This window comes from Rhinichthys klamathensis, unplaced genomic scaffold, assembly GCF_029890125.1.
Source record: "Rhinichthys klamathensis goyatoka isolate OS25496 unplaced genomic scaffold, OSU_Roscu_1.1 h1tg000216l_1, whole genome shotgun sequence".
Lineage (NCBI taxonomy): Eukaryota > Metazoa > Chordata > Actinopteri > Cypriniformes > Leuciscidae > Rhinichthys > Rhinichthys klamathensis.
In genome coordinates this window covers 1,123,352-1,136,415 of record NW_026606741.1, presented here as the reverse complement: position 1 = coordinate 1,136,415, position 13,064 = coordinate 1,123,352, and the positions used below count along the sequence as shown (strand labels likewise).

Genomic DNA, 13,064 nt, shown 5'->3' with positions numbered 1-13,064 from the left:
GGCCTATGTAGGCTATTTAAACTTGCTTTAGTTGACTATCTAATGAATAGCATGTATTTTTATGATTATTGCTTTTAAACGAGAATACAAAGATATTATTGCTGTATGTTGTTCTATTTAAACTGAATACTGTAGGCTACTTTGTTGCCCTTTTTATCTATTTTGTTGGTCGTTACCTTTCAACTTCATGTAATGCGAATTTATTGAATTATTAAATTTAATTTATGAAGGTCTGAACAGGAAATATAGAAAGTCTGAAGATATAAATTAACATCTGAATATGTAGTTGTAGCCTATGCCTGAATTCCTAAGTAAATCTTATTATATTGTTAATTTTTTTAATATACAGAAGTTAAGCAGTGTAATTTAAGTTTGTTATAATTATATAGTTATAATTTTAAGTATGTAATTATAAATCAAAATGTAAAAACTTTTGGTGCTACAGCCAGCCTTTGGAAAAATACTTGTTTTGGTGTAGATAAGTGACATGTACTAACAGTAATTAATATAGTCTATTACAATATCTGCATTGATGCATGTTAACAAGCTTAATCTTTTAATTACAAAGGCAAATTGCAAGAACAGCTGTTTATTGACATGTCTGATAATATATATTTAGCTATGCATTTATATATTCTGTATTTATAAATTTATATTCTGATTTAAAGATATCGAATACAAATTATACCTTGATTAATATATATATATATATATATATATATATATATATATATATATATATATATATATATATATATAACCTGTATCTTCTTTCATTACAAAAAAAATAGGACAAGAAGTGGTTAAATTCTATTTATTTGCTTTTTTACTTTATCCAATTTACGACAGGTTTTATTTTCTAAAAAAAAAAAAAAAACTATTTACAACTTAAAAAGTTCTGTACAATTTGAAACAGTTGTGATTTCAGGTCCTTGGAGAAGGTTAATAAAGATCTTAGATCATCTGTTCTTGCCAGGACACTCTGCCTTCTGGGGAGTTGAAAAATGTGTAAAGCCTCTCGCGTACGTCATAGGCTTCCCTGCATCCCCTGTTGCCACCCATATTTCTCACACATGGTAGCACTTCCCCTCTTTCTTCTGACTCCTCCAGCCACCTTTGGTTCTCTGAAGGATTCAGGAGGTAGTTGTGGAGGATGCAGGCTGCAGTGACCACAGAATCAGCATTTGACGGCTTCACATTCATCTTTGTGTGGAGCACTCTCCATCTAGATGACAGAATGCCAAAGGCACACTCAATAACCATCCGTGCCCGAGACAATCTGTAATTAAACATTCTGCGCCATTGTGGAATTTGTTTCCCAGGAAATGGCCTCATCATATATGTTTTCAAGGGAAATGCAGCATCTCCCACCATGGTGTATGGCATCGGACCTTGTGCCCCAGACCCTGGCAAAGGGCAGTCTGCAGGCACAGACAACTTTTTGGCCTCCATTGCTCTTCCAAGTGCTGAACCACTATATACTCCTCCATCACTTGTTCTACCAAAGTCACCCACTTGTAGAAAAGTAAATCGGTATTCAGCATCAGCCAGAGCTAAGAGAACAATAGAGAAGGTACCCTTGTAATTAAAATACAAGCTCCCAGAATTTGCTGGTGACACTAAGGTGACATGTTTTCCATCAATTGCACCTAAGCAATTTGGAAAATTCCATTTCTCCCAAAATTTGGTGGCAATATTTTTCCACATTTCCTCAGTTGGTTTTGGGAACTGGGACGCCATCATTTGCCTCTCAATAGCTCTGCATGTCATGTGGACCGATTCAGCCACGGTACTTATCCCAAGCCTATATTGGAAGGCTAGACTGCTGAAACTCTCCCCTGTGCCAAGGAATCTGTGAACAAAAGAAACATTAATAATGTATTAAAATATATATGCACTTTTTTTCAGTGACTGAATGCAAGCGGAGATGGAGACTACTGAGAGATGCCTTTGTAAGGAGTAAAAAGCAAAAGAAAATGCCTAGTGGTTCTGCTGGTGGCACTGTCAAGGAGTGGAAATATGAACGAGTGATGTCTTTCCTATTGCCACATATGCAGGCCAGAAGGTTAGTATGTTTGTAATGTTGACAAAATAACTCAATTAATTAGGGGAAACAACAATTGTCTAAAGAAATCTGTATTATTTTTGGAATACTATTATACTGTATGTTTTCAAAATACATAACTAATTTTATGTAATTATATTACATTGTAAATGAACATTAATAGCATCTGCTATCATTTCAGTTCAAAAACAACTTTGCAGCTAGAGGATGAACCAGTGGATATGAGTTTGGCTGAGGAGGATGTGGATCCAGAGATATGCCAGCTAAGCAGACCATACAGTCCCCTTTTACAAAGGCCTGCAACACCTGCGTTGGAAAATCAAATATCTTTAACCCCCACACCACCCCCAGCCACCTCCACTCCTCCATTAACACAAATAGCTGACACCCCTGCCCATCCCAGAGTGCAGGCAATAATGAATGAAGGTCGACAGAGACAAAAAAGGAGAAGAGTTGCATCACCAAGTCCAACAGAACAACAGCTTCTTGATATCATCACTCAACCTACAACTACAGCTCCACCTCATGTACCAAGACAGGAGGATGAGATGTACTATTTTGCCCTCAGTTTAGTGCCTAAACTAAACAGGCTTCATCCAAGAAACCAAAACAGAGCACAAATCCATATCCTCAACTACCTTGCAAATGTGGAATTAGAAGACGAAAATCAACGACATCAAGCCACACAAGCCGGCCCTGCTTTCTCACGTACCCAGCCATCACAAAAAGGATTTCAGCCAATCCACCCCAACACCTCCTGCCATGAAGTCCAGACCCATCACCCCCACCATATGACACCTCCCCCAACTACATCCTACCATCAGCATGGATCAGAACAGGACTCCTCTCCTGTTTATCACCAGTTCCCTTAATTCTTTAAAGTTTTTAGTTGTACACTAGACTTATATGTTTATTGTTAATTATGATTAGGTTTGCAATATTTGTTCATTTAAAATATGCCAATAAGTTATTACTTTAATGTTCTTTTCAAGGTCTAAAGTGTTTATAAGTTCTCTTACTAATATGTACAAAGTTTACCCATATTTTCATGTCTGAGTTGTAATACTTAATCGAAATATTTTAATATGTTTTTCTTTATATAATATATTTGAAAATGCTACATTTTATAAAAAAAAAAGTACTATATATATATAGCCTACTTTTTAAATAAGTACACTATAGCAATTTTCACTTGTGTTGTATTTTGTAAATGTGAATAATAAAATAATTTAAAAAAAATATATACATGTAATTACTGTGTACTTTCTGTCCTGACCTCAGTGTAACAGCAAGCCTCTGCTTGGGTTCGATGGACGCACGATAAGTTGTGGTTTGCCTTGTGATGTCTGCCCCAACCAGAGAAAGAACATTATCCATCTGTTCTGCACTCATCCGAAAGTACTTTAGGTGCCGGTCACTGTAAAGTCGAAGTTCTGAGACAAGATGGTAATAAGCACCAAACTGTCTCCTGCCTCTGTTGACTGAGTGAACCCAAATGCGTCTCCTTCTTCTCCTTCTTAGCAACAGATATAGCGCGATAGCTTTTCTTCTGTCAACAACTCGAACTACATGTAAAACAAAGAATCACAATGATTAAAATTAATTTTCATACTATTTCAATGTCTTAAACAATGTCAAAGTTAACGGTTGGATTTAAAATCAAAATTACTTACCCATTTTTGATTGTGTGCCACACAAAAACGGCGGATCTGTGTATGAAATGGAAACAGCGGATCCGGCGGATGCGCACTGCATACGCAGCATATGTGAAAGCACTATAGCGTGTGCTGCTCCTGTACCGTATACGCACCGCAACACGCACCGCATACGCACTGCACACGGAGTATGTGTGAAACGGGCGTAAGGCTCGAACAGGACGTTTCTGAATGGTTGGTTATTATAATGTCACTTTGATCTATCTTTGTGTACTGGCAGGGTAGAGTAACTTAGTGAGATGTACGAACGCTATCTGTTACTGATGTATACGTACTCAGTTTGTAATAACACAATAACCATAGCGCATTGTTCATTATAAACGTGGGATTATGAATTATATTGAGAACGTCGTACATAGAAAACATGCCGTGTGTACCCTGTCCCTGAGTGTAAACCCATAGTGTAAACCTTAGCCGCATTCATCGTGAAGCGATTTGCAAAGGTTAATATAAAGGTTAATACAATTTTACACATACTTTTTCTGGAGGTGCAACAGGGACATGAATAGTTGGTAACGATTCTTTTTTCAGGAGCAGCTTCTTAGCAAAACCAGCTTCATAAGTTACTTCCCTCGTTGATAAAGCAGTCTGGTAAGAAAAGATTCGCGAATCGCGCAAACATAAAAGCATTGACGTTGCTCGTGGGGAATATTCCCTTCGAAAACAAAACTCAGCCAATGTGTCTTCAGCGGTTCGGATTTAGGAACATCAAAATGACTCTGTGTTCGTTATATTACACCCAAGAACAGAACACGACAATCGCTTAGACGCCATTCTGCTCCAGTGCATCAACAATGACGGACTATGATGACGCTCGCTCAGGGCGGGTCTGTGTTGAAACGCTGCTATCAATCAACAATCGTGGGAGGGGCGTTCGATTTATTGACGTCACAAAATCGAACGCCTCAATTTGAGGCAGGGGAAAACATATAAGGATATTAAAACAAAAACACTGGATAGATTTTTATCATTATATGATGGTTGTGTACAGGCACTGCCAACACACATTTCAGTACAATCAACTTGAAAAAGTGCATGTACCATTATATGACCCCTTTAAGCACTAATTCTTCAAAAGAATTATATTTGAAACAAGACTTCTCAGTAATACTGAAGATATTATAAGAATTATAAGAAAAAGAAGATACTATAAATTACACCAAAACCTTTGCCTTTCAGACGAGGCTCATATTTATAACAGTAATCTTGGGGGATGGACTCATTTAAAGTAATGTAATTATTTGTTTTTTTGTCAGGTTTCTGTCAAACACAGCACATCTAGATTATGATCTCTAATCATATCATTTACAATAAGTGCTTTTGAAGAAAGGGATTGAATATTCAGCAACCCGATCTTTATCATTTGTTCATCTGAATTTTTTCACACTATAAGCTGCTTTGATTAGGAGTGAAAGATAAAGGGGGACTGGCTTTATTGATTCAGATACATGTCACTGCACTGATTGGTCCAGTTTTGGTCTGCGATCTCTAACCCAGAATAAAACCTGCTCCAGAACAGCTTAGCCGTGTAGTGTAAGTTACCATGGTGATGAAAACAACTAAAAACCAATCCACTTTCTTGAGCCCGAAAAAGCCAGAGTTTGTCAAACTAATCTCGAACTTTTCCTGTTAGCAAATGAAATCGGCTTTGCGCAACAGGCCACAGGACGTTTTTATTGTTTTACTAGAGACAAAGAACTGCCTTACACTGACAGCTAAATGACAAGTCAGAAAGTTACAACTTAAAAACAACTTTCACAAAACTAACGTCACAGAATTAAAGTTTATTTCACTATATTTTTGCTTTATCTTAATCTCACAGTTTATTTTAATTATTGGATCTGTAGAAACCTTTTACTCACAAAATTACACATTGTCAGTAAAATGGTAATTTTATTTGTTGTTATTGTGCATACATCTGTATATGTAATAACAAGCTTTATGTAACTAAAAAACAAACAAAATAAAAACTTGATCAAATTCAGGGAATTGTTTCATATATTAACAATAAATGATTGTTGTTTTTTTCTGCATTTCTTTCCAGTCTATTTTCATTTTGGTATTTCTTTGAGTAAGCGTTCAATCAAAATAATTTTCAATAATATTATTGTTCTCCAACATATAAAACACAAATCTTGTGGCATTCACAGCAACAGTTTATTAGTTAACTAACAACACATTTACTTTATGTGAATCTAACACAACATTTGCTCACTGTGACACAGAACAATGCTTTCTAATATGAGTCACTAGACTACATGATTGGGTGAAACTCTTCTCACACTGAGTACAGTAGTACGGCTTCTCTCCAGTATGAACTCGCTCGTGTGATTTCAGAGATCCAGACAGAGTGAAACTCTTGTCACAATATAAGCACTTGTAAGGTTTTTCTCCAGTATGAATTCTTTGGTGCTGTTTCAGACATTCAGCTGTAGTAAAGCTCTTCCCACAGTCAAAGCACACATGATCTCTCACTTCATTATGTGTTTTCTGGTGCTGTTTAAAACTGTCCAGTTGTGAAAAACTCTTTCCACAGAGTTGAACACAGATAGAGATTCTCATCTAAATGAACTTTTAGGTGATCTTGTAGTTGTGATGATGAAATAAAATCTTTACCACACTGATCACAGTTAAATGGCTTTTCTCCAGAGTGAATGAGCAGATGATAACTGAGAGCTGATGCTTGAGAAAAACTCTTTCCACACTGAGTGCATGTATACGGTTTATCTCCAGTGTGAATTATCATGTGTGTGTTAAGGTCTCCTTTCTGTGTGAAACTCTTGTCACAATATGAGCACTTGTAAGGTTTTTCTCCAGTATGAATTCTTTGGTGCCGTTTCAGATGATCAGCTCTAGTAAAGCTCTTCCCACAGTCACAACACACATGATCTTTCACTTCATTATGCGTTTTCTTGTGCTTTTTTAAACAGTTCAGTCGTGAAAAACTCTTTCCACAGAGAGAACACACATAAGGCTTCTCATCTGAATGAACTTTCAGGTGTGATTTTAGATGTGCTGATGAAATAAAATCTTTGCCACACTGATCACAGTTAAACGGCTTTTCTCCAGAGTGAATGAGCAGATGATAACTGAGACCTGATGCATTAGAAAAACTCTTTCCACACTGAGTGCATGTATACGGTTTCTCTCCAGTGTGAATTCTCATGTGTGTTTTAAGGTTTCCTTTCTCTGAGAAACTCTTTCCACACTGAGTGCAGGTGTGCGTCTTTTTGGCTTTTGTTCTTTGAATTGTAAAGTTACGATGTTCCTCCTCCACTTCATTCAGTTCTTGTCTTTGCTCTTTCACTCTCACCTGGTCTAAAATACACAGAAATACAGTTTGAATCAGTTCAAGTGAACCCTTATTTAATAGCAGAAAGGAACAGAGATCAGATCTTTCACTTTTTGTTCTGTCATTCACTTGTTAATATAGTAAAAAATATGATTGACAACTGCTATATACAAGGTTATGATATTTTGGATGTATTTCTCTGTCATTTATTATCCATAAACTGCTTATTAATTCACATCTACCAAAGTGTCAACAATGAAGAATCAAGAATGGACACCAACCTATTTGTTCCTCAGTATCTTCATGTTTTATTCTGGATGGTTCTGGATCACTCATGTCTTCAATCTCCTCTTTAATAAACTCCATCTTTAACAGTCACACAGATTTCAGCTGCTACTCCTGGAGTTTGTCCTTCTCTTGTAGGATGATGGGAATATTCCCAGTATTTATTGGTGAATTGTTGTGGGAGGGGCTTCACTGCAGGTGTGAACTGTGATCACTGTGTTTTTATCCAATCTGCATTTAAAAAGTACAGGGCCATCATGTTAAACTGAGCAGCTGAAAAACCTCTTTGTCTCCAAAAGTTCCCTGTTTTCAGCTCATTCATTATGGTGATGTCTGAAATCTTCTGTAAATTGCCACATTAAATATTTTTATTGGTGTCAAAAGGCTTAAACAAACTAAAGCATCACCACCTTTAACTTCAGTTCTTGTCTTTGCTCTTTCACTTCCATCTGGTCTGAATCATTAAAACATATTTGGTTGTGTAAATGTATTTGGAGGATAAATGTGCATTTTCAAAAATTTTCAACAGCAAACAAGTGAGAACGGTATATCAAATATCATATTTTGATGTACCAAAGGTTAGTTTTGTCACCCTCTTGTTAATAGTCAAAATGTGAATGACAACGATTATGATCTAAGTGCATTTATGTCATATATGTCTAGATGAATTGCTTATTTTTCACAGCTCTTATGATTGGCATCTAACAATATATATATATATATATATATATATATATATATATATAAACTAAGCCAAACAGTCAGTGATCATCATGCATTGAACTAATTGAAACCATTCATAAAATCAGCCATGACTTTGTGTGTACACTGTAAAAACTAAAGGTGCCTCAAATATCCTGTCGGGTACTCAATGAACTTAAAAATGTAATTTAAGTGCCTAAAAGCTCTTTCTCCTATAGTAGGGTTACTGGTGGAGCATTGCCAATCTTTGCGGTTCTTGCTGGAACTTATGGGATCCTTTAAGCACTTTATATTCAGTTCAGAGGTTCTGGATTCACCTTTTCATAAAAAAATTCAAGGCCCTGATAAGTTTTGGAAAGTAAACACACATAGATACAGGTCCTTGAAAGTGCTTGAATTTATTTAGTGTAATAAGTTTTCTGGAAAAAAATCCATATTATTCCCTCCATTCGGATGAAGTGTGTTTCGCCAACACTTCGTGGCCTATGCACACTATCTTGCTTGATTTACGTTAGTTACACGCATTTACGCGTTATTTTAAGTGTTTCCCACGTGACGTACTTTGTGTTGTACATTGCCATGATGTTCACGCGTGCACAAAACTACTACGAAGGAACCTCGACGTTTGCTGTTGAACACAACACAAGTGTCCCATATTAAGTCCTGAATTTGAGGGTATTGGACCTGGAAAGTCCTTGAAAGGTCCTTGAATTTTACGTTTACCAAGGTGTGGGAACCCTGAGTCAAACACAGCACATATAGGTTATGATCTCTAATCATATCATTTACAATAAGTGCTTTTGAAAAAGGGATTGAATATTCAGCAACCCGAGCTTTATCATTTGTTCATCTGAATTTTTTCACACTATAAAATGCTTTGATTTGGAGTGAGAAATACAGCAGGACTGGCTTTATTGTATCAGATACATGTCACTGCACTGATTGGTCCAGTTTTGGTCTGCAATCTCTAACCCAGAATAAAACCTGCTCCAGAACAGCTTAGCCGTGTAGTGTAAGTTACCATGGTGATGAAAACAACTAAAAACCAATCCACTTTCGTGAGCCCGAAAAAGCCAGAGTTTGTCAAACTAATCTTGAACTTTTCCTGTTAGCAACGGAAACCGGCTTTGTGCAACAGGCCACAGGACGTTTTTATTGTTTTACTAGAGACAAAGAACTGCCTTACACTGACAGCTAAATGACAAGTCAGAAAGTTACAACTTAAAAACAACTTTCACAAAACTAACGTCACAGAATTAAAGTTTATTTCACTATTCGTTTGCTTTATCTGAGTCTGTTTATTTTAATTATTGGATCTGTAGAAACTTTTCACTCACAAACACACACATTGTCAGTGAAATGGTCATTTTATTTGTTTTATTATACAGAGTTATTGTACATACATCTGTTTATGTAATAACAGACTTTATGTAACTAAACAAACTGATCAAATTGAGGGAATTGTTTCATATATTAACATATAACTGATTGTTGTTGTTTTTCTACATTTGTTTCCAGTCTCTTTTAATTTTTGTATTTCTTTGAGTAAGCATTAAATCAAAATAAATTTCAATAATTTTCTTGTTCTCCAACATATAAAACACAATTCTTGTGGCATTCACAACAACTCTAGTTTATTAGTTAAATAAACATTTACTTAACCTGTTAAGCTGCATCCCCATTTTTGAAAAATCCCCAGATATGGCATACCCAAACTGAAACAGATACAGTTCATGAACCCTTTGTACTAAAAGCACAAGTATGATCTCATTTGAAAGCTGACACCTGGAAGTTTATTGTAAATGTAGAATTAATTATTGTCATAATGAAAAAAAAAAAGGTTATATATAGCTTCAAAGTTTTGTAAAGTTATTATACATTTATTTTTATGAAACATCTTCATGAAAATAAAATTGAAGTTGGCATTGTAGCAATCTAGAAATTCACTGCAACTAAAGCCACATCTCTGACCATGTTATATTTAAAATCTGAAGATGATAAGTCTAAAACTCTGTATTTAGTTGACTTTATTTTAATTAGACTCTAAAATGCAAACTGGTGTTTATTGTCATCTTCTAGCATCTATTCAGTCTATTGCCTCTATTTTTTTGTGGTGCAAACGAGCCTCATTCAGTCTCAGTGTCCCCTGCACACATTCACACCTCTCCGGCCTGGTTATGGCTCTAAATATGCTTTTCTTTTGTCTGCATTATAATCACTAAAGACAGGCTATTCACACTGTTTCAATCCCTCATTTCTTTTATAAAAGTTCTCACTTCACAGTGAAACTGTATCAAATGCCCTTTTTGAAAAAAGAAATATTTCAGTAAGCATTCTTATTTAGAAAAAATCATAAAAATTACAGCGAAGTTAGGTGGCAGGTGCACAGAGCTAGCTAGCATGTTAGCTTAGCACACCATCAATACACAAAAATGTAGTGTTTAAAACCATGTTTGTGCTCCAAACTTACTTTATAGCGCAAGTCGAGTGTTTTAAATAACTTTCTGTGATCTGATTTGGCTTCAGATAAAAAAATCAGATAGAAAATATATTATTTTATAGTATTCTGCACAATGATAAAGTCTATATCGATTAGCATTACATTATACATATAATCTATTATTATGAAAATACCTGACATGGCTCGAAGAACACAGGTAAATCAAATATCATTGCAATCATGTTTATTGTCTTCAAAACATCTTTATCTGCACTTTACAGCGATCTCTGATAGCTTTGTTATGTCAGGCAGTTCCTGGAATGTCACATGATTATGGCTCTTCTTCATGTGATCCATATATGGACTGTATACGTGCATACAGCGCCCTCGGGCTACTGGTATGAATTGAAAACACAGTACATCAGAGTATACAGCGCTCATAATGATTACATCGACGCATTTGGGTATACATTCAATAAATATTATTCCTGTCTATAGAAATCTGATGTAAACCTATGAGAATCTATCAATATTTCTCCAAATCTGCACATGTTTGAGCTAAAAGCCCTGAGGGACGTTGTTTTGTCAAGAGCTGTCATGACGATCGCACGGGAGTTTTTTTCTGAATGAGACCGCCTGACGCTCATAATTCATATTAAAGGTAACGACTCATTTTTAATTTCATAACTCCTGACACAAATTAAGACATAACTGTCACTATAAGTTTCTCAGAATACAATAGTGGTCAAATACTGAAACTTGAGTCTTATATCTTTTTAATGATGTATAGTTTGTCAAGGTAATAACATTAAATATGATAGTAACTTTGAAATATAAAAAAAAAAAAAAAACGCTTCAGAGCGCCCACACTCTGGTGAAGCTTAAAGGCCATGGTGCAGGTTTTTTTGTTTTTTTTTTTGGCAATTTTCTAGTTGGTAATAAACATTTAAACAGTTATCCATTGTATTTGATGTTGTAGGGTACTCAAAAATTAAAATATAATACGGAAAAGTCGGTGATATGTTAGCATTTAGCTACAGCTTAGCGATGATTCTTATTTCTCCCACAATGCATTCCATGACGTCACATGAGGTACTCGCTGACTGTTGGACGACAGACGAAAGCCCGCGGCCCGCCTTACCATTGAGGGAGAGTGAAGTGATACGAGAAGTAGCTAGCTAGTGAAAGAGTGACAGTGACAGATTTATAAGTAAAGATAGATAGATAACGATAGATAGATAACGATAGATAGATAACGATAGATAGATAACGATAGATCGATAGATAGATCGATAGATAGATAGATAGATAGATAGATAAAGCATATATAGTGAGAGATAGCATAGCATAACAGATAGCTTAGAGATAGATAAACAAAATGGTTTATTACTGTGTTTGTGGTGGGTGCAAGAACTCCAGCAAAACTGGACATAGGGTCCATTCCTTCCCCAAGGACAAAGGGATCTTCCGAAGCTGGGTGCAGTTTGTGAAGATTAGGCGGGCAGATTTTTCAGCTAGCTCTGTCACCGCCTACTCGAAATTATGCAGCGCGCATTTCAAAGAGGAGGATTACAACTCAGGGGACGCCAAGATGGTCTCACTTGGTTTAAAGAGTGAGAGAAGTTCTAAATTACTTCCTACCGCCGTGCCGTCTGTGAACGCAAACCTCTCTGCTTGCCCTGTCCCGAGGTCGAGAGACACCGTCTGCCGCAAGCGAGAAATTGCCACGGTAAGCATCATGCTAACGTTAATGTTTACAAGCTGCTTGTTAGCTAGCTCTGTGTGTATTTTGTATACCGTGCTCCCTTTGACACAGCCTCCACTAATTTACAAGCACGATCACTCTGACATTAGAAGAGCATATTTCGTGATTCACGAATAAAAATTTAGTATCGCATATCTGGGTCCACTGTACTGTAATCTAAGTCAGTGGTTCCCAACCTTTTTTCTCTTGTGTACCCTCTTAGCATGTTTCTCACCCACTCGCACTGTTTTGATTTTGGTACGGCTGTGCCATAGGTTATTGTTTCTACTGGGAAACTAACGTTAGTTGTAGCACACACGTCCCATTTTATTGATGGACTTATGAAATGACTGGGAATATTTACTTATCGTCTTGGAATTTCAAAGATAAGTAAATAATTTTCAGTACTTCCAAGTTGAAAATAAATGATTAAATGTTGAATGTGCTCCTGCAATGTGCTTGTGCACCCAATGTGCTTGCGAATCACTTCTAAGTATTCATAGTATACCCACCTCTTATTTCACCACTACACCCTTGCATTTTGCTGACCCTTTTTCATATTTGTTTTTTGCAAGATGTTGATAGACGCCTCACAGCAGGAGACTGTGGACAGTGTAGACACTGTGGAGAGTGTCGATACTGGGGATCAGCCCTTGCCCTCCTCCACTTCTGCTGGGACACAGTGTTCTTTGAAGCCCCCACGATGGTCTCATGGTAAAACTTGGGTATTTTAAGGGGTAGATATTATCATATAGTCTAAAACATTGCCAGTATCAATGCAATCAGAACATTTCCATACACATTGATTTAATTAATACATA

General features: G+C 36.3%; 2 protein-coding genes across 2 annotated transcripts; both read right to left on the bottom strand.

Moving 5' to 3' along the window:
- Positions 1-954: 954 nt before the first annotated feature.
- Positions 955-3,693, bottom strand: LOC130097301 (uncharacterized). Its single transcript, XM_056264100.1, has 2 exons — positions 3,342-3,693; positions 955-1,852 (listed from the first exon to the last, which is right to left on the bottom strand). The coding sequence occupies exons 1-2, from the start codon at positions 3,455-3,457 to the stop codon at positions 955-957; spliced, it is 1,014 nt and encodes a 337-aa protein (XP_056120075.1). The 5' UTR covers positions 3,458-3,693.
- Positions 3,694-6,280: 2,587 nt separating this feature from the next.
- LOC130097300 (gastrula zinc finger protein XlCGF8.2DB-like) lies at positions 6,281-12,239 on the bottom strand. Its single transcript, XM_056264099.1, has 2 exons — positions 12,134-12,239; positions 6,281-7,098 (listed from the first exon to the last, which is right to left on the bottom strand). Exons 1-2 carry the CDS (start codon positions 12,237-12,239, stop codon positions 6,281-6,283), a joined length of 924 nt encoding a protein of 307 aa, XP_056120074.1.
- Positions 12,240-13,064: the final 825 nt, after the last annotated feature.